General features: G+C 37.2%; 1 protein-coding gene across 2 annotated transcripts in view; it reads left to right on the top strand.

The window, feature by feature from the left end:
• PTPRO (protein tyrosine phosphatase receptor type O) overlaps positions 1–19,184 on the top strand; it is a gene marked incomplete at both ends in the record, with an annotated part of 218,000 nt that overhangs the window by 175,086 nt on the left and 23,730 nt on the right. Inside the window, 6 exons of one of the 2 annotated variants that reach the window (XM_079714873.1) lie at positions 989–1,121; positions 3,068–3,188; positions 6,669–6,737; positions 8,981–9,064; positions 14,323–14,358; positions 17,762–17,843. In XM_079714873.1, the coding sequence (XP_079570999.1) occupies positions 989–1,121; positions 3,068–3,188; positions 6,669–6,737; positions 8,981–9,064; positions 14,323–14,358; positions 17,762–17,843 (525 nt within the window). The remainder of the gene's footprint in view (positions 1–988; positions 1,122–3,067; positions 3,189–6,668; positions 6,738–8,980; positions 9,065–14,322; positions 14,359–17,761; positions 17,844–19,184) is intronic. The other variant, XM_079714874.1, reaches the window with a different exon arrangement.

Raw genomic sequence — 19,184 nt, 5'->3', positions numbered from 1 at the left:
AAGATCTACTACAAATGAAAAAGATAAAGACCAACAAACCAAAATAAATATTTCATAGAAAATAAACACAAACTGTTCTTAAACATAGAAAAAGATGATCAAGCTCACTCATGGTGAAAGAAATGCAAAATAAAACTATAATGAGGTACAACTTCCACTAATAAGATTAGAAAAGCTCAAAAAGTTTGCAAATTTGTTGTGTAGAAACAGATGTAAGGAAACAGGCATTGTCACACACTGATGGTAGGTGGGTCCCTTGGAAAATGTCTATGGAAGATAATTTGTCAATAGCTTACAAAATTAAAAATATATAACTTTTTGAGCCAGCAATTCAACTTCTAGGAATATGAGTGGTTGTATATGTATGTATATTCATACATACATACACACACATATGCACACAGGTTTTGTGTATGAATACATATGTGTATATATATACATATATTAAATGAATGTGTGTACGTATACCTATATTCCCATAATTGTGAAGTTATATTCATTATTGCATTGTTAATAATAGCAAAAAATCAGAGACTGTGTAAACATTTATTAATAGGGGACTGGTTAAATAAAGTATGTTCTTTCACTGGATTTCTATGCAACCCCTAAAATGAAATAGCTTTATTTGTGCTAATATGGAAAGAGTGCCAAAATATACTGATAAACAAGATAAAAAATAAGCAGAATGATGTGTAAACTATGTTAGCACTTACATTTTTAACTATATTCTTTCATGTTTATACATCCATAAAATACAGATGGGAAGAAAAATAACCTACCTGACAACAGTGGCTGCTTCCATAGAAGAGAATTGGATAGATGGGAAGTACAGAAAGAAGGAAATATTTTTCACTGCTTCCTTTTTTGTTTTTTAAATTTTTTACTCTGTGCACACACGTTACCTACTCAACTATGAAAAATACTGATAATTTAAAAACCAAAATAGATGAAGATAACATAACATTTATCTTGTTTTCTGCATCTCCAGGAACCGATTTCTGTTTCTTCTCATGTCGTGACCATCTCCAGCCTCCTTCCTGCCACTGCCTACAACTGTAGTGTCACCAGCTTTAGTCATGACAGCCCCAGTGTCCCTACATTCATAGCCGTCTCAACAATGGGTAATTACAGGCATTAGTGGACTCTGGTGTCTTTGGAAATTATATCTTTCCAGATTTTCCTTAAGTTTTATTTTTAAATATATATAATCCATCTTTTAAAGAAAATAAAACTCAGCTTTCATTGAAAAATTCCAAGCTTTGAGTTCAGGAAAACTTTAATTCCAATCCCTAACTGCACTGATTAGTTATGTAATTTAGGGAAAGATATTTACTATATCTCTGAACCTTTGTTTCTTCATCTGTAAAACTGGAATAATAATATGTACCTTGTTGAGTTGTTTTCAGGCTTAGAAATAAAGTACATAAAGCTCTAGCACAGGCTGTCTAAATGCTAGTTGTTATCATCAATTTCATCATCCCCCATCATCCTCTTCAGTGGTACCCACAGTACCCTAATCAGGTCAGGTGCATCTATTCTAGCCTTGACTTTTAGCCATCACTGATCAAATAATGGTGAACCTAAATTACTGGGTCAAAGCAGAAAAATTTCCAATCAAGCAGAAAGTATAATTGGGGAAATTAGATATTAATGAAAAGTCCAGAATAATGTTATTTCCTTATTCTTTTTCTGAGTTACATTATTTGTTTTACTTCCCTGCTTGAGTCTAATTCTGTAATCTGAGACCCTCTCTGAAGCTGCCTGTAATAAAACCACCCTTACCATCACATTATGCCTTTACTGGTTCATTTTCATTTACATAACATTAATATGTTTTGCCACTACATCCAGTGACCACTAGAATAGACTTTTTTATTTTCTGTTTTTAGTTTTTGCTTTTTCAGAAGTGAGGGCAAAAATAGACCTGAAAAGTATATTAATGGTCTCTCATTTTGACATCCTTTTACATTTTCTAAAAATACTTTAATGTTCATGATTCTTTGTCATCTGTACAGCAATCCAGTGAAACAGGTGATATTATTAAACGTACTTGCAAGTGAGGAAAATGAGGCCAGAAGAGACTGGTAAAATAGTTTCCCCAAATGGCAGGTAATAATCAAGCGAACTTGAGCAGTCTCTTCTGACCATGAGTCTAATGTTCTTTCTGTTCAAGTACTTCTACCCATAAAATGGCACCAAGGTGGCCCAAATGGAATGTGGAAAATACCAAAAGCCTTAGAGATTGTGCAGGCCAGCCAGTTCTGTGACTTTGTGACCAATGCAGAGGATGGTATCTCCCCTTTTTCTCTGGTCCACTTTTAAGAGTTTTATAAAAATATTTGATATACATTCCCACCTTTAACATCTTAGTCTTCCAGATACTGTGTGAAGTAGGCAATGTGTAAGTGCCATTGAAGATGGATCATAGAAGACCTAGTATATGAGAGGAACCCCTGTTCTTAAAGACCCTGCAACTTATTAATAAGTTTAGTCTCTTGAGTTGTGCAGATGGAAAAACCTCTAAACATATGGTTACAGATCATCAGAATGCCTACTGCTAGCAATGTGTTAAGTGCTGCAGCAGATGGCAGCTTGCTAATGCCTTTTTCATATACATTATTAGTTGTGAGGGAAATATACAGCTGTGCTTTCTGACTTTAAAGTCATGGGCATAAAATAAGAGCCTGCCCCTCTCTAAGCTTTTGAAAATGTTAAACAGTGATAATACATGATAATGACTTCTAGATTTTTTTTTTTCAAGTGAACCCAAACTATGGCAGAGGCATTCTTTACATTTCACAGTTTCCTTTGATAAGAACATCCTGAATATGGGCCTTTGAAATGGACTCAATTCTTCCAGCCACCCAAACACTATTTATCAATCTACTTTACTACGTTAAGAGTTGACCGGGAAGAGGCCATTGCTGGCTCGGAGAAACATCATTGTTGCTGTTGATATTATCATCATAAGTTTGTTAGTCTTAAGATCAGATGAGAAACAATGAACGGTCCTGTTAGTTTCCATGTCGTGGAAGTTACAATGAACATGTATGGCTTTTCTCTTTAGTTACAGAGATGAATCCCAACGTGGTAGTCATCTCCGTGCTGGCCATCCTTAGCACACTGCTAATTGGATTACTGCTCATTACTCTTATCATTCTTAGGAAAAAGCATCTGCAGATGGCTAGGTAAGTTGTGCTTTGCTCATCTTTCACCCACAGCCTTTAAAATATTTTTGTTTATCATACACGTGTGGCTTTTGCAGACCTAAATTGTACAGCAGTGAGTCTGCTTTCAGTTTCTATTTTGTGTTTTCTAAATAGACTTTTCAATATTATTTTAGAGAACATTACCATTGAAATAGTAAAGCTAAAGATTGTTTACACAAAGTCAGACCTCTTACTATCAATCTTGTCATTTTAAGTAGCCCATGCATTGGGATTCATTCATTATATTTGGATACTTGCAAATATATTTTGGAGTAAAAAAAGATCTATGCCTACTCAGTACAATTAATGAAAGGAGTTAATATATATGGAGACCACAAGAAAGAAAAAATTCCCTTCCCTCATTAGTTCTGTTGAAGCTGTTTTAGCAAAAAATATTTTTAGAGTTTATGATTAGGTCCCTTCAAGTACCCCTATTAGTTCTATTCCTACCCAGGGCTGCAGGCAGTTTCATTTTGCTTGCAGTTAGGAAAGTCTTTTGATTTATGATTTTGTTGATTCCCTATTTTCTTTGACCACTGATGCACTTCTTAGCAGAGCACATTTGCAAGTACTTTCTGTGATCCTCTATATTATCAAAACAATCCATCAATTCTCTTAAAAAAAAAAAAACTATTGCCTAGTTGAGTGTTACTGGGTTTGGGAAATTTGTATAAAATTTATATTTGCCCAATGCTAGCCTGCTGAATTGTCAATTAACATCCTTGTCCTTTCTCAGATTTCTATAATTTAGTTATTCATAAATAAACTTATCCATCTGATAATGAGTCAATCACTGCCTTAGATAGCACAATCAAAGAAAAATCAGAAATCCAAGCTGTCCACTAGGAAGTTAGCACCTAGTTGGAAATACATGAATAAATATATTTAAAGGTATAAACTGACCTGTAGCAGAAAGAAGATAAAAATGAGATACCATGAAAGTTGAGAAAAGAGATTAGTTCTGAATATAAAAATCAAGCTTCTTGAGTGCTAGTGTTTGAACAAATCTTAGAAGGATAGGGAGGGCAGTGGTACGGTGCTGAGGCTAGAATATAAAGCTCTGAAATTACACTCCTTGAGGTCAAATCCTAATGGACAACCTACACAACCATGTGCAGTTCGTTGAAACTTCATTCATTAATTTAACAAATATTAATGAATACCTGCTGTGTGTCAGACTCCCCTGGATGCTTGGGATATGGCTACATCAAAAACAGACAAAAATCTCTGCCTTCATAGAGCTTGTATGCTCGTTGAGGAGGTAGACAAGAAATAATAAAGATGAAAGTAAGGGGCTTCCCTGGTGGCTCAGTGGTTGCGAGTCTGCCTGCCGATGCAGGGGACACGGGTTCGTGCCACGGAGCGGCTGGGCCCGTGAGCCATGGCCACTGAGCCTGCGCGTCTGGAGCCTGTACTCCGCAACGGGAGAGGCCACAGCAGTGAGAGGCCCGCGTACCGCAAAAATAAATAAATAAATAAATAAATGATAACAACCCCACATTAGTGGACGGTTAGGAGCAATACTGCAGTAACAGCATAGTGTCATAGGAAGTATGCAATAAATGTTAGCTCATAATAGTAATAGTGGAGGGAGTGGTAACAGAAGTAGAAGTAGTCGTATTTATGATGGCATTATTGCAGGAACATCCTTGCGATGCATATAGCAAAATATTTAGGAGAAGTGATTCTACTTCAGCCAGCTGGTCATTAGAGCAGAGATTCTTAACATTTTTTGTGCATGATTCTCCCTGGCAGTCTAATGAAGCCTGTAGATTTCTTCCAAGAATAATGCTTTCTTTCTCAGTGCATAAAATAAAACACATAGGATTAAAAAAGAAATTAATTATATGAAAATATGGTAATCAAAGTATTCAGAAAACAAATGTGTTATATGCTTCTTTATTAACACATTAGATAACAATGTTTAGTAGAGTATCTAAGCAATCTCATAATTTCATCAGAGTGATGACGATGAACAATATTTCAATATCTGCAGCAGGTCTATTGTAGAAAAATATCTTCAGTTTCTATTAGCAAATCTCACAAGTGCTGATGATGTTATTGGGGCTTGTTGCCTACTTTAATAATTGAAATAATTGTTAAATTTCAGTTACAAGTTGTGAAAATAAAGTTGTGCTTTTATTTTCCACATACGTTCATAGAGCCCTAAATTCTATCCTCGGACCCCAGATGACGAACCCTTGAGTTAGAGAGTAAAATAAATGCCATATACAGGAAACTGACATAGGAAAATTACTTGATGATATCTAATTTATAATACATGCAACACAAAATAATGAAATGTTAGTGTAGTTTTCTTTTTTAATAAATTTATTTATTTATTTATTTATATTTGGCTGCTTTGGGTCTTCGTTGCTGCGCTTTCTCTAGTTACGGCGAGCAGGGGCTACTCTTTGTTGCGGTGCACGGGCTTCTCACTGTGGTGGCTTCTCTTGTTGCAGAGCACAGGCTCTAGGCGCACGGGCTTCAGTAGTTGTGGCTCGCAGGCTGTAGAGCGCAGGCTCAGTAGTTGTGGTGCACGGGCTTAGTTGCTCCGTGGCATGTGGGATCTTCCCGGACCAGGGATCTAACCCGTGTCCCCTGCATTGGCAGGCGGATTCTTAACCACTGCGCCACCAGGGAAGTCCATGTTAGTGTATTTTTCAAGGAAGAAAGTTATCCTTAGAACACTCAAGTTAGAACAGGCAGATAACTGAAGTAATTAGCACATTATGCCAATGTCAAAATCTCTGCTTCAATTCTGAATAAGTCCATCAATTTCATATAGAGGGAAAATATGAGATGTATGCACCTCAGTGAGCTGAGTTATTTATGCATGATGTTAAACAAAAGGTGGAGAAAGCATGAGAATTATATTGACCTTTTTCCTCCTGGGAAAAAAAACTAACAGTATTTTCTACTGACTCTGCAAAAGCCAATCTATTTCAGTACGTATCACTCTTTTCTTCTCAAGTGATGAATAGTATGGGCATCACAACATGAGGGGAAAATTTTGAAGGAAGAAAACAATCCAGTTTGATCCACTATCATTACAGAGAGGAAATCAAAATGCTATAAAAACAAAAAATATTTGCTAAAAATGGAAAACCCTTAGTCTATCTAAGAGAGTTTCTATACCTTACTATTGAAGGCTTTGTAAAAAATATTCTACCCCACATAGTTCAACGATTTATGTTAGGATCACGAGCGCCCTTTGGTAAGCATTGTGAACTGAATCCTTCTGGCTTCAAATAACTTGATTTGGGTGTGTGCACCCTTGTGAAAAATTGCTTTATTTTTCTATATTGCATTGTATTGGAAAGAGGAATACATGCAACTTATATTAGCTTTTTAAAAATTTAATGCTGTGATGATTAGCCATTAAAGACTCTCTTTCATGTCAAGGTAAAGAGTGCTCTGTTAAACACTAACCTTGATCTTGTGGGTCCTTTCCAACAGGGAGTGTGGAGCAGGAACTTTTGTCAATTTTGCATCCTTAGAGCGGGATGGAAAGCTTCCATACAACTGGTGAGTATTGTTTCAGAACAAGTCTCTAGATGGCTTACCTATGCTATGTGTGCTCTCAACTTGATTGTACTATCTTTGGACAATAGATGGTTTTGCCTGATTATCCTTTCATAATTTCGGTGATAGTGGACTTCAAGGTGACATCTTCTTCACAGAGCATATTAGTATATATAAGTTTAATTCAGGTAAGAAGGAGAGAAAATGAGGTAGTCTGCTGTGTATTCACTATATTACACAAAGGACTGATGCAATTGTACAAGTTGCCCACAACTGGGCTGAAGAAGGATTAATAATACAGGAGACTCATGGAACAAGTGTGGTTGAAGGCAGGAGGGGAGACTCCAGGGAAGCAGTGGGAGACAGAGCAGCATCTCTATTTAAAACTCACATTTCAGTGCCTGGGGATATGAGCTACCCATTCTGTTCAAAAATCAAGCAGAAGTATACAGCCCAGGGCTCTCAGCGTTTACACTTACAGGCAGGTAAATATCAAAGCTAAGAAAGTTCCCTGAGAAACATAGCCTCATGTTTCTTTATGCTTGAGTATTAAGGAGGAGGGTGTATTCTGAGAATTAAGAAAGCATTGTCAAGGGATTGAATTGGTTGACGTTATACCTAACAGCAATCCATGGGAATTAACATATATACTAATATATTAATTAATATACAGAGCAATTAATACCCAACAAAATTGCTGATTAACTAACCACTTAATATGAAGCCAGCACTGCTTATGTGATCTAGTTTGTTTCTTTCACAAGCAACCATGCAAAGCACATTTAAATATATACATTTCATGTTAATCCTCAGTAAGTGATTTTTCTTTTCTGTTTTCCTAACTCCCCAAAAGTGGTTACTCTGACAGAAATACGTATGTAGAGACAGGAAATTTTAGCCGCGGAATTAATGAGGGAGGAATGGCCTTATTTAAACTGTAAATTCTACTTCCCTAAGTGGGACACTAGTTGAGATCCACTCTAGGTGAAAAATCTAGGTGAAATAGGATTCTCTTTAACCAGACAATATGTTGTACTAGACTAAAACTTCAACCAGAATGGAATTTTGCTATTCAAATCTGATTAATTCTGGGCTTCCCTGATGGCGCAGTGGTTGAGAGTCCCCCTGCCGATGCAGGGATTTTCTCATTAACTGAGAATACATATCTCAGCGGAGATTTGTAATAACTAAAGTGACAAGGTGACATCATTTTTCCCCTAATTCTCAGAATAACTATAGATACAACCATAGGCTATTTTAAAATCTGCATTAATAAATGTTCTATTTTACAAGTGGTCTAAATATCTAAAATTTGATTCAAACCAGGCATTTTAAATTAACAGTCTGCATTAGTGTTAATGTGAAGCTAAATAATTTTGCTCCCACTCAACTGAGTATAAGATTAGAAACTATGGGCTTTCCTGGTGGCGCAGTAGTTGAGAGTCCGCCTGCCGATGCAGGGGACACGGGTTAGTGCCCCGGTCCGGGAAGATCCCACATGCCGCGGAGCGGCTGGGCCCGTGAGCCATGGTCACTGAGCCTGCGCGTCCGGATCCTGTGTTCCGCAACGGGAGAGGCCACGACAGTGAGAGGCCCGCGTACCACACACACACACACACAAAGATTAGAAACTAGACAGCTGATGAGCTACTTATTTTAAATGAATGATACGTGGGTGTCATACCATACCTCTGTTTTAAGGATTATTTTTTGGAAGTGATATATTAATTTATACTTAAAATAATATAGAAAGTCACACCTAACAGTGCAGTTTTATAAGAATGTGTCCTGAAAGCTTGTTTACCAAAATCAGTATACACAAACTAACCATTTGTATTCCATACACAAGCTGCTGTTAGCTATCAAATGTTAGATTTCTTAAAATAGGCTTAAGCATTGCAAGGGTAATACCCAAGAATAAGACTCGAGATAACTGACGAGGCATTCCAGAGCCGAATTTAACTGAATGCAAAACGTAATCACCTAATAGCAGGCTAATTGACACAAACCAAGTTGAAAGAAATATGTCTGATTACAATAAGATGTGAATAAAACTGATTTTGGCAATATTATAGCACTTAAGTCCTCACGTTTAAATTTCAGAGAATGGAATATTTAATTGTAATTAACATGCTTGTCATTTTAATTGATCCCGGTAGGTAATTTACTGAACTCTGTTCACAGTTTGTATTACTAACTCTTGCCACTTTTTCATCTTTACATCTGTTATCTATTAATGCTCACAGGCGTAGGAGTATATTTGCTTTCTTAACCCTGCTACCCTCATGTCTTTGGACTGATTATCTTTTGGCATTTTATATTAATCCTTGGTAAGTGATTTTTTTTTTTACTGTTTACAAAGTCTTTAAAAGTTAGCTTTCAAGAAGTAAACCAAAGGGAAAATCTTTTTTAATGATTTTATGTATTTGAAGCATGTAAAATTATTAACTATGTATTGAAATGGGTTAAAGCAGCTAATGGTACCAAGATGCTAACTATAATGTTTTCCCAATTGAATGTCCTTCTTGTGATGTTCTTGGCAAACTTTTCTTCCATTTATTGCTAAGTTATTTGTTTCTTCATTGAGTCAGTCCATGGCCTCTCATCTTTATAAATTATGCCTTTCATTTTTCTCACCATTTCCATTGATTAACTCCCTATTTCCAAGAAGGAAAAAATGCAATCAGATAGAGAAACCCAGAATACTATGTATTTGGGGCCTTCATGTTTTTATAATAATGCTCACTCAGTGAATATTAAACAACTGACTGTGTGCAAGCCTCTTTGTATAATCCTCTCATTTAGTTGTCCACACACCTCTGCAGAGAGTATTATCAGCACCATTTTACAGATGTGGAAATAGAGGTATAAGGAGACTATCTTAACATCATATGACTATATAGAAAATTCAGGTTCTAAACCCAAGTGTCTCTGAAATCTATTCTTTCCTCTCTAAAAAGCAGCCTCCTTTAAATTCTTATTTTCTTGACTTTTAAATCATTTTAATAATCAAATCTCAAAGATTTTCAACTCTGAGACTAAAGTATCTAGAAGGGCTGTTTCTTTTCCTGAGCCATAATTAAAAAGGTAGCAGTTTCCCAGAGGAAAAAAAAATCATTGTCCTTAAGTGTTAATCCATGGTGTTTAGGTACTAAATTATGTACAGACAGATCCAGAAACCTGGACAACTTGAGAAGGACTCAGATAAAAGCAATAAAAGTAGTTCATGGACTGGGGGAGAAAAAGTTCATGCAGGGTTGGGGGTGGAGTTCAAGATTTAAAGCAATCCGGAGAGTTAGCTATTCAAAAAGACAATTGATCAAACATTCTTTGGCTTCTCCGAGACAGAATAAATACAGTGGGCAAAGTTAGAATTTGAGTTGCAGTGGGAAAAGAATAAAAAAGAACTTTCTCACAGTGGAGATTGTTAATACCACAATCTGTATTTTCTTTAAAAGAGAGCTAGGTGAAAAAATTTTGAAATATGGTAGGCACTGATGTATAAGCAATAAATTCAGAAGAATGTACTGGATGATGAGGACCCCTTCACCATTATTCTAAGTTGATTCTTAATAACAATTCTCCAGTATAGGACTTCCCCATGGTCAACCAATATTTTAAGTATTTAACATCACATGATACACATAAATTCTATCTTGACTTTCAAAATATACATTTCCTTTGAACTTAACATCTACTGATCATCCTCAAGTATTCTACCTATCATTAGAATACTTGTAGCCAATACCATTAGCATACTCTCCACAGATTTCAATTAAGACAAAAGAAAGATGCATATAATGTTATATTCCTTTCCCTACTTAATTCTCTGACTTTCTCATTTTCCATAGTTTGTTTTAAGCTTATATCAGGCAGGCCTATACTTGTTTGTATGTCTTTCTTAATAGGCCCCCCTGATGAACACATATTTTGGAATTCTAGCAACTCCTTCAAGGTCTGCTATTTATAGTACTGATCAAATAACATGAGACCTAAGTTGGGGGGGGAAAAAACCCTGCAGTAGTTTTAAGAAGAATGGTCCTGAAGCTGAAAATGGTTATCTCAAGGTGAGAAGAGAAGGCAAAACATGGAGCCCCAGGCTTTCTACTCTCTTCATAAACTACACACATGTTAACCAATGAAAAGATACTGAACATAAACTGTTTTCAGCCCTAGACTTGTGCTCTGCCAGAAATAAAAGAGGTAAAATTCATGGTCCCTGATTCTCCAAGTCCAACTCAGTGCTCTCACAAATTCACCCGAATTCCCTACTCTTCGCTACTTTTCTCTACATCTAATAAGTTGTGGGTATTCTCCTCTGCTTTCATTTGCTATATAGGCTTTTAAAATCCTCCTCTAGATGCGTTTGTCTTCATATTTCACCCACCTGTTAACAACCGCCCCAAGAAACAGAGCCACACTCTCCTTTCTTAACACTGCCCGGCTTTGTCTCTAAACTATCAACTTCTTGGAAAGACATGTTCCTGTTGATTGTCTAAAATCCACCTGATGCCTCTGATGGTTGTGTGGAAATCCAGAGACTCTCTCCCTCATAGGTTGCTCAAACCTTTTCCCAAGTGGTGGCAAAACCTGTGTGGAGCCTACGTGCCCCATTGGCTTAGTCCCAAGATTGTATTCTGCCAGGTTTTCTGACTTTATTGATCTCAGATTGTATTTCCTGTTCAAAGAAAACCATCTCAATTGGACAAGCTCTATCTGGATTCCGTGCTGTTACTCTCATTTTTTGCTATCATGGGCACCTCGTGCTCTATTCACACATTCATCTGTCTGTTCTAAATCCTCAGCAGTTGGCAGTTTAAGCATGATGCAATATTTAGTTTAAACTGCTCAGCTTTACTCTTGTTGTTGTATGTTCAATTCAGAGAATGACATAACTCTAAAGACCTTTTTTAAGATGTGGGGATGATTTTCGTTTAGCTCATGAAAGAGTAAGTAATGCTTAGGAATTTGTGGTCATTTAAAGTTTTTGACTTTATGGTTTTTGGTGTTAGTTTTTGTTTGTTTTTAACCATTGTGAACCCCATGTCTCTGCCATTGCCTTGTATTCCTCTTTGGAATGAATTTCATTCTGGTAGGCTTTCCAAGATGGTCATAACCATGACGAACTTATAAAGAATGCATCTTAACTTCTTGACGTCATTAGGGTTTTGAACCTAATCTAGTATAAGTGAAAGAGGAAAAGTAAAAGAAGCACATCATCCTGCATGCATATATACTGTATGTCGGATGGGTGTTATTTATCAGTTATTCAGAAAATCTTTCACAATGATAAGATGATGTCTTCAACATCACCCAAAATGGTCACTGTGGCATGCACACACATGAGCTCTTTCCATAAAGTGCTAAAGTGAAAATTGCTAGCAAAACCTGAACTTACATGTTTAAAAGTGAATTTTCCCTTGATTTGAGTCTTAGGATCAGCACAGCAATTGAAAACGCAGGAAAATTCTATCAGTGTTGCTGTGGAGTCTCACAATTCAGTCCTGTCTTGTACCACAGCCTTAAGATACAAGAACCCTTTGGAATCTTCAGGAATTCAGCAAAATCTAATCAGAGCAATGAAAGTTGTACACAATTCATGAAGAAATACACTTAAGAGAAGAGGTCATACAAAACATGTGGTGGAATTTCATATTATATTTAAGGTTCATTCAATCAGTGAATGAGACTGAAAGAAAAAAATACTGCCTCTCTTCCGTGAATCAGGTTTCCACATAGCTGTGGAATAGTAGCGACTTAATATTTCAGCACTGAATTTATTCAGTGTCACCCTACCACATATATTTGTTTCTTCCCAGTTTCCCTTAAAGTCTGTTTGGATTTGGAAAGGTTTTGTGTTTTTCTTTTTTAAATTTCACTCTGAATCGCAAAATATGTTGGCAGCCTCCTAACATTATCAGAACTGTTCCTTATTATGCTAACATTCTGTTTTCATCAAACACTAAAGTAATGGGCTCCTACTATGCGAAGTAAATGTAGGATTCCTAACGTTAACTAAATTAGTGTCACAAGAGCAGTATAAAAGAATTATTCAAGAGGTATACCATGACAGTGGTCTTTTGGGGGGATGAGGGAGAGGTGAAGTAAAACTAGAATGTCTATTACCTCTCAATCCCAAGTATGGAAAACCAAAAGAGGATGAGGGAGAAAAAATAGGACAAGAACTATTAAAATGTATCATCTTCACTCAGAATTGAGAAGAAATAAAAACTATCTGAAACTAGAAAAGGAAAACCAGAAACACCACTTGCCTTTATGGATATTTCCTTTGCTGCATTACTTCCTCTACACCCACAAGTGCCATTTCCCCAGTGGGATCCCTCAGGAACCCAAGTCTAATATCAAATCCTTAATTTCATCATTAGAAAAAATTGTGAGGATGACATAACAAAGATGTTCTGTTTCAATTCAATTAAATAAGCATTTATTGGCCACCTGCTAGTGTTCCATGAACTGTGCTCAGCTCTGGGGGACAAAGGACACTCTAGCAAGGAGCACATATACAGCTGATGGTCAGACCATGTAAGAAATACTCATGAACCAAGTGCTATGAAAGCCCAGAGGAAGTAGTGCTTCATTCTGCTAAAGGCTTTCCAGAAGTGCGGGTACCCAAGCATTCCTAATTTTCAATATAAATAAATATTTTGGCATATAAGAGTACTCAGATCACACCTGGCTATTTACTATCGATTGTTTATTTTCTGAAAGTCTGGGTGCTTCCATCAATATTTCAAGACCTTTGAAAATTACTTATAAAAATTGTCACACTCAATCATATATCAATATCATTTATATAAGACAATCTAAACACAATAATGAAGCCCTTCAGCAGATACTATCTTAGCATTAGATAACTTAGGTCAGTTATCTTATGTGTTGGTAGAAAACAATTCCTCTTTTAATAAAAACCCTAAAAATATAATAAACTGAAACATACATTAGTATTACATGTGTCTGAGCTTGCAAACTAGCAATGAATTAAGAACAAGCAGGTAATAGGTATAGTTCTTCAGATAGCTGAAAAACTAGTTCAAAACTGAATAAGAACAATGCCATAATAGAATGCATGACACATGACAACAGTGATAGTACAAATTCACATTCCCAATGAAAATGTCCGAAAAGGTTATTTTATTCCTTAATTTAAAAACCATTATGTCCATCCTCCCTCCACCAGTTCTCACCTTATTCCCCAATTCTTTCCTTTTGCCTGTAGAATCTGGAGTATTTAGACAGGAAATACTTCTATATATTTACAAAGCACTTCAGCAACTTAATCACCAGGAGTAAGAAATTATATTTCTAGAATTCAGTTTTTTGGCAAATCTAAAACATAAAGTGTAGGTATGCCCCAGAAATCTAACAGAGTTTTAAAACATGAATCTGGAATTTTCATCATTATCTTCTCATTTAAGAGGAAGTAATTAAACAAACCTGAGGTATGTTTAATAAAAATTAAGTAAAATAGCAGTGCCTGATGTAATTATTTAAAGTTCTTCAAGTTTAATCATTATGTTAATCAGTTCTTTTGCCCAGATAAATTTGCCTTTCTTTTCTTAATTCACAGGAGTAAAAATGGTTTAAAAAAGAGGAAATTGACTAAGTAAGTTTTTCTTACTATTTCATTTAAAAATATTCTTTATAATGATCTTCACTTTCCAAACTGAAAAGATTGCTGTCTTTAAATAGAAGGGATGCTTAAGAAAGAGGCAAATGCATATTAAAATAGCTAAGCTATTATGCGTAGGTGTGTTTACACATATGGATGGCAGTAACCACCAAGAAAGTGTACCAACAGAAACCATGTCAGGAATAAGGAAAATACTCACCACGTGAAATCTGAAAAAGAATGGGTTGATAGGAATTATAAGTCTTACAGAAGGAAGTCTACTATTCTAAATCTATAAGGAATCTAATATTTAGCTACATCAAAGTAGTACAAAAACCTTTGACATTTTGTATCTTCAAATTTCGTGCTTATTGCAGGGAAAGGCTTTTACTCTATTTGATGTCATAACAAATACTTGGATAAATGCTGTCTCAGGAAATCTTTATAATAAACAGAAAAGGATAATTACTTTAGCTAACCTGTGGTTTCACTTATCTACTGAACTGTCAAGTCATAAGAGTTATAATTCTGATGGGTGAAAATGAACCATTGGTTGATTTCAAAAGCCTAATTAGAGTATCACCTCCAGGCCTTTAGTTAAAAACTTTTCATCTAAAGAGTGGACCATTCCTATAAATAGAGTTCATTCTTGATACTTGCCTGGGATAGAATATTGGTGAATCCATTAAGGAGGCAATTAGGGGTCCCAGCCAGATTTATGATATCTGTGCTAATGGAATACATAACACAAGAGAAAAATTGATGCAAAATATTTCTCTTCAGCTTTGAGTGACATATAATATTTTGACACGTATAGATGACAGAATAATTTTTTCCTAAATCTATTTCAAATCAGTACGGATTCTATTGGCATATATCAAGTGATGCAGGAGAGACAAGACCAGCCAAAGCAGAGGAGAGGTGCTGTCAGCCCAAAGGAATGATTTGACAGAAACAGAAAGACTTTCTTGCCCAAAATTATTAGTTGGGTTGTTAAGTGAAGTACAGAGGCATAGACTAGAGCAGTTAGAGGACAGGATCTTGGGACCAAAAGGGGGCCCAAGACCCAAGCAGAGAGAAGGAGAAGCAGGATGTGGACCAAAGCTTGAGTGGAGCATAGACATGGTGGAACCTACCCACAAGCCAAAACCTCGAGTCAAACCAGCTTCCTCCTTCCCTCTTCTCATTTTCCTTCTCATCCTCCTTCCTTCTCTACAAACTTTTTTTTTCCATTTTCTAGTGTATTGTTATTGATAAAAGTAGAGAATAGTAAGCTTTGTCTGTAAAGTAGACACACGATGGAGAAATGGCAGTGGATCTGGATATCAAGCAGTGGATAAGCTTCTACAAGCCATTTCTGAGGGTCCCCTCCCATCTTTCCGTTTACTTTCTCTTTACCTTTTCTCTTTCACTCCAAATGCCCCCCCACTGCCACCACCGTGCTCCTTGGCTCTCGGTGCCCCTCGCACCTTACCTTCATTCCCTTCCTTTCCTCACCTCCTCTCCCTCTAAACCTTTGTCCCACTGATTGATCTCTGCTCCTTCCCAGTTTTCTTTCTCTTCTCCTTACCATTCTCCTCCTCTCCCTGACGTTCATTCTTCTACTTCCTGAGTCCTTCCTCTGACTCTCTTTCCCTTCTCCATCCTGCTTTTGCTTTTTCTAACCCCCGTTTTCTAATCCCATTTTCCTCTTAATGAGATGAGAACCAGAATCATTAAGTCCAACTTTAAGGTCAGTGCACTGCTAAGACAGCAGGGAAGGATCACCCCACCCTGCCCCCGTTTAGCTGTTTCTTTCGGAAGGGTGGCAAAGTTGAATGAAAAAGCTTTTAACCAGGAGTCCTTCTCCCTGGTTCTACCCAGGGTTCTCCAGCTTAGTAGCCCTGAGATCTTGAACTACTCATTTGACTGTCTCAGCCTGGGCTCTCTCTGGAGTTCCATCTGGAGTGTGGGGCTAATGTTGTCCATGTCTACCTTAACCATCAACCGAGCAAGATAATTCACAAGAATATTTAGGGTGTTTTAAGGGTACGAGTCATTCATGTTATCATTATTAAGTAAAACCATTAAAATTTGAATGTATTATCTGGGAGGTATAATGCCCTTAAAAATCAAATAAAATCTTAACATAAATTAATCTATCAGATTAGCTAATCGACAACTTTGAACAAATATCTATTATATACCTTGTATATGCTAATAGGGCCTAAGACCACAGATAGATGATATAAGCTGAGTAATTTGCAGCAAGACGAAGGGAAAGGTCAACTCTGTGGACCCTGTCAAGGTGGAAAGGCTTGGGTTAGGTGACAGTGTGGCATCCTGAAGAAGCTCAGGGAACAGGTTGGCACAGGTAGGCTCTAGAAGAGATAAGCATCTAGAGAAAACTACAGGAAATAAAACTGAATTCTTATTTAAACAATAAACAAAAAACAAAGGCTTCCCTGGTGGCGCAGTGGTTGAGAATCCGCCTGCCGATGCAGGGGACACAGGTTCGTGCCCCAGTCCGGGAAGATCCCACATGCTGCGGAGTGGCTGGGCCCGTGAGCCATGGCCGCTGAGCTTGTGCGTCCGGAGCCTGTGCTCTGCAACAGGAGAGGCCACAACAGTGAGAGGCCTGTGTACCGCAAAACAAAAAACAAACAAACAAAAAAAAAAAAACAAGGAAGAATGTGAGCATTTCTGCTATTGATGCAAAAACATAAACTCAGATGTGTTACTTGATTGTCCTTCTGAACCATTTTGCTATGCAAGGCTCTGAACACAACTCAGAGAGAGAGAGAGAGAGAGAGAGAGAGAGGGAGAGAGCGTGCTCTGAGAGCTCCCTGGAGAAATGTTTCCTGCCAGGACCCTGCTTTTGCTCTGGGAAGACAGTGCAGCACAATTCCTTACACTTGTAAAGCTGTTTAAACTTACATGTTTCTGTAATCTGTAACATACTGTGTGTCAACCTTGTGATGTAGGTATCACTATGATTTTTCATAGGTGAGCATGTTGAATCTCAGAAGAGTTAGGTAAATAAAGGAAAACCATAATTCAAACAGGTCTTCAGACTAACCCTCTGTTCTTTCCCATAAACTGGAGTTTTCCAGAAACAACACATATACCTGTAAGTGTATGAGTGTGTGTATATGTAATATTTTACTGCTAAAGTAAAAGCCCATTAAAAATCTAGAGGTTTCTCCTATCCTCAAGGAAGTTTAATATATAGGGCTCTCTTTTTAATTATAATATATTAGTGACTGGTAACTTTAACCAAAAAAAAAAAAAAAAAAAGAGTGCTAACCTCTGAGAAGTAAGAAGAAAATTGTTCATGTTTGAGAAGTATGGTGTTAAACGCTATATGACACCTATCAACAGGATTTTTTAAACATACCTTTCTTTGTATTTGACAAAGCCCAGTGCAACTGGATGACTTTGACGCCTACATCAAGGATATGGCCAAAGACTCTGACTATAAATTTTCTCTTCAATTTGAGGTGAGTGAATAAAGTTTTTCCGACCCTCTGTAGGCAGGGGAATTGGCAGCTTTGTACCAGGGTCATTTCCCTGCTCACTAGGCAGTGCTGGTGGTGTGGTTCATAATGGACAGGATGGTAACTGGGCTTGGGGGTACCTAATGTGCTGGTTCAGAGCCAGGATGTCAACCCTTAGTTAGGAGGTCAGGGTTTGGGTGGCACAAATGAAAGAAAGAAGAAAAGAGATGCAGGTACTGGGGGTGCTGGGGTGAACAAACATGGTAACAGGAGAAGTCTTCAATGGTAACATTGAAAACCAGGGGGATGGAAAGTGCAGGGGGAAAGCAAACTGAAGATTGAGATCCGGAACAATTTCTCTTTCAGGGCATTTTTAGTGTGTTTCTCATGCCAATTAGGACACAGTAAGGGTGGATGGTGGATGAATTGGACCCCTTTGTCTCCTGAGCATATAAGAGCCTGGCGTCTCTTTTGCTGCAGGATTCTTGGCATTCTACTGCACATGTCTTTGTGAGGTTTTGCTTTCTTTTCTGGGAGAAATTGGAGAAAGAGAGTTACACATGCTTTGTGTAAAAGAAGAACAAAATTGGCAACATCTTTTTCTGAAGCACACATATTTCTTTGATTCTAAGAACATGTGTCAGAGTAGATGGAAAAGGGTCTAGGATCTCAGTAGCGTGAGGGACACAACTGGTCCTCCGGTTTTCTTCCCACACATTTCACAGCTCAGAACATAGTCTGGATAACCTCCCGTTCTTCAGGCTTCCAGCGAGGTTCAGGGAGACCAGGGAGAAGGGAAAGATAAATTGACTTTTCTAAATTATGTCATTTTTTTTAAAGCCCCTTAGCTGCTTTTCCTGTGAGACACCAGGTGGTAGAATGTAACTGCTTTCTCCTCATTATCCGTATTCATTTCTTCTTTCCTCACATCAGCCAAGGACAGCCTTGTTCTGCAAGAATCAGCAGGAATCCTGGTATGGATATTCATTCTAACAGGGAATTTAAGGATGAGAAGAATCTTATACATTATCAAATACAAAGCCCCCAAACTATCACCTGTGTCATGAGAAATGCCACATAAAGCCTGGCTCAGTCATCCATTGTACGCAGGTGCATGAGAAATTATAAATGCTACACCGTATGCTATAGCTCAAAGAACAGAAACAATTTGAAATGGAGATCTATGGTGAGCATGGCATTTCAGAAGAGTATACCAATGAAAGGAGGACACTTTTTATAAGAAAACATAAGCCCAAACTCAGAAGAAAATAAATATCTAGATAATTCTGATAATGGTGATGAAAATTATATTGTAGCTACACTTTCAATCTCGTTGAAGTCACA

This window comes from Hyperoodon ampullatus (genome assembly GCF_949752795.1).
Source record: "Hyperoodon ampullatus genome assembly, chromosome: 11".
Lineage (NCBI taxonomy): Eukaryota > Metazoa > Chordata > Mammalia > Artiodactyla > Ziphiidae > Hyperoodon > Hyperoodon ampullatus.
This window is presented reverse-complemented; position numbering and strand designations above follow the sequence as displayed.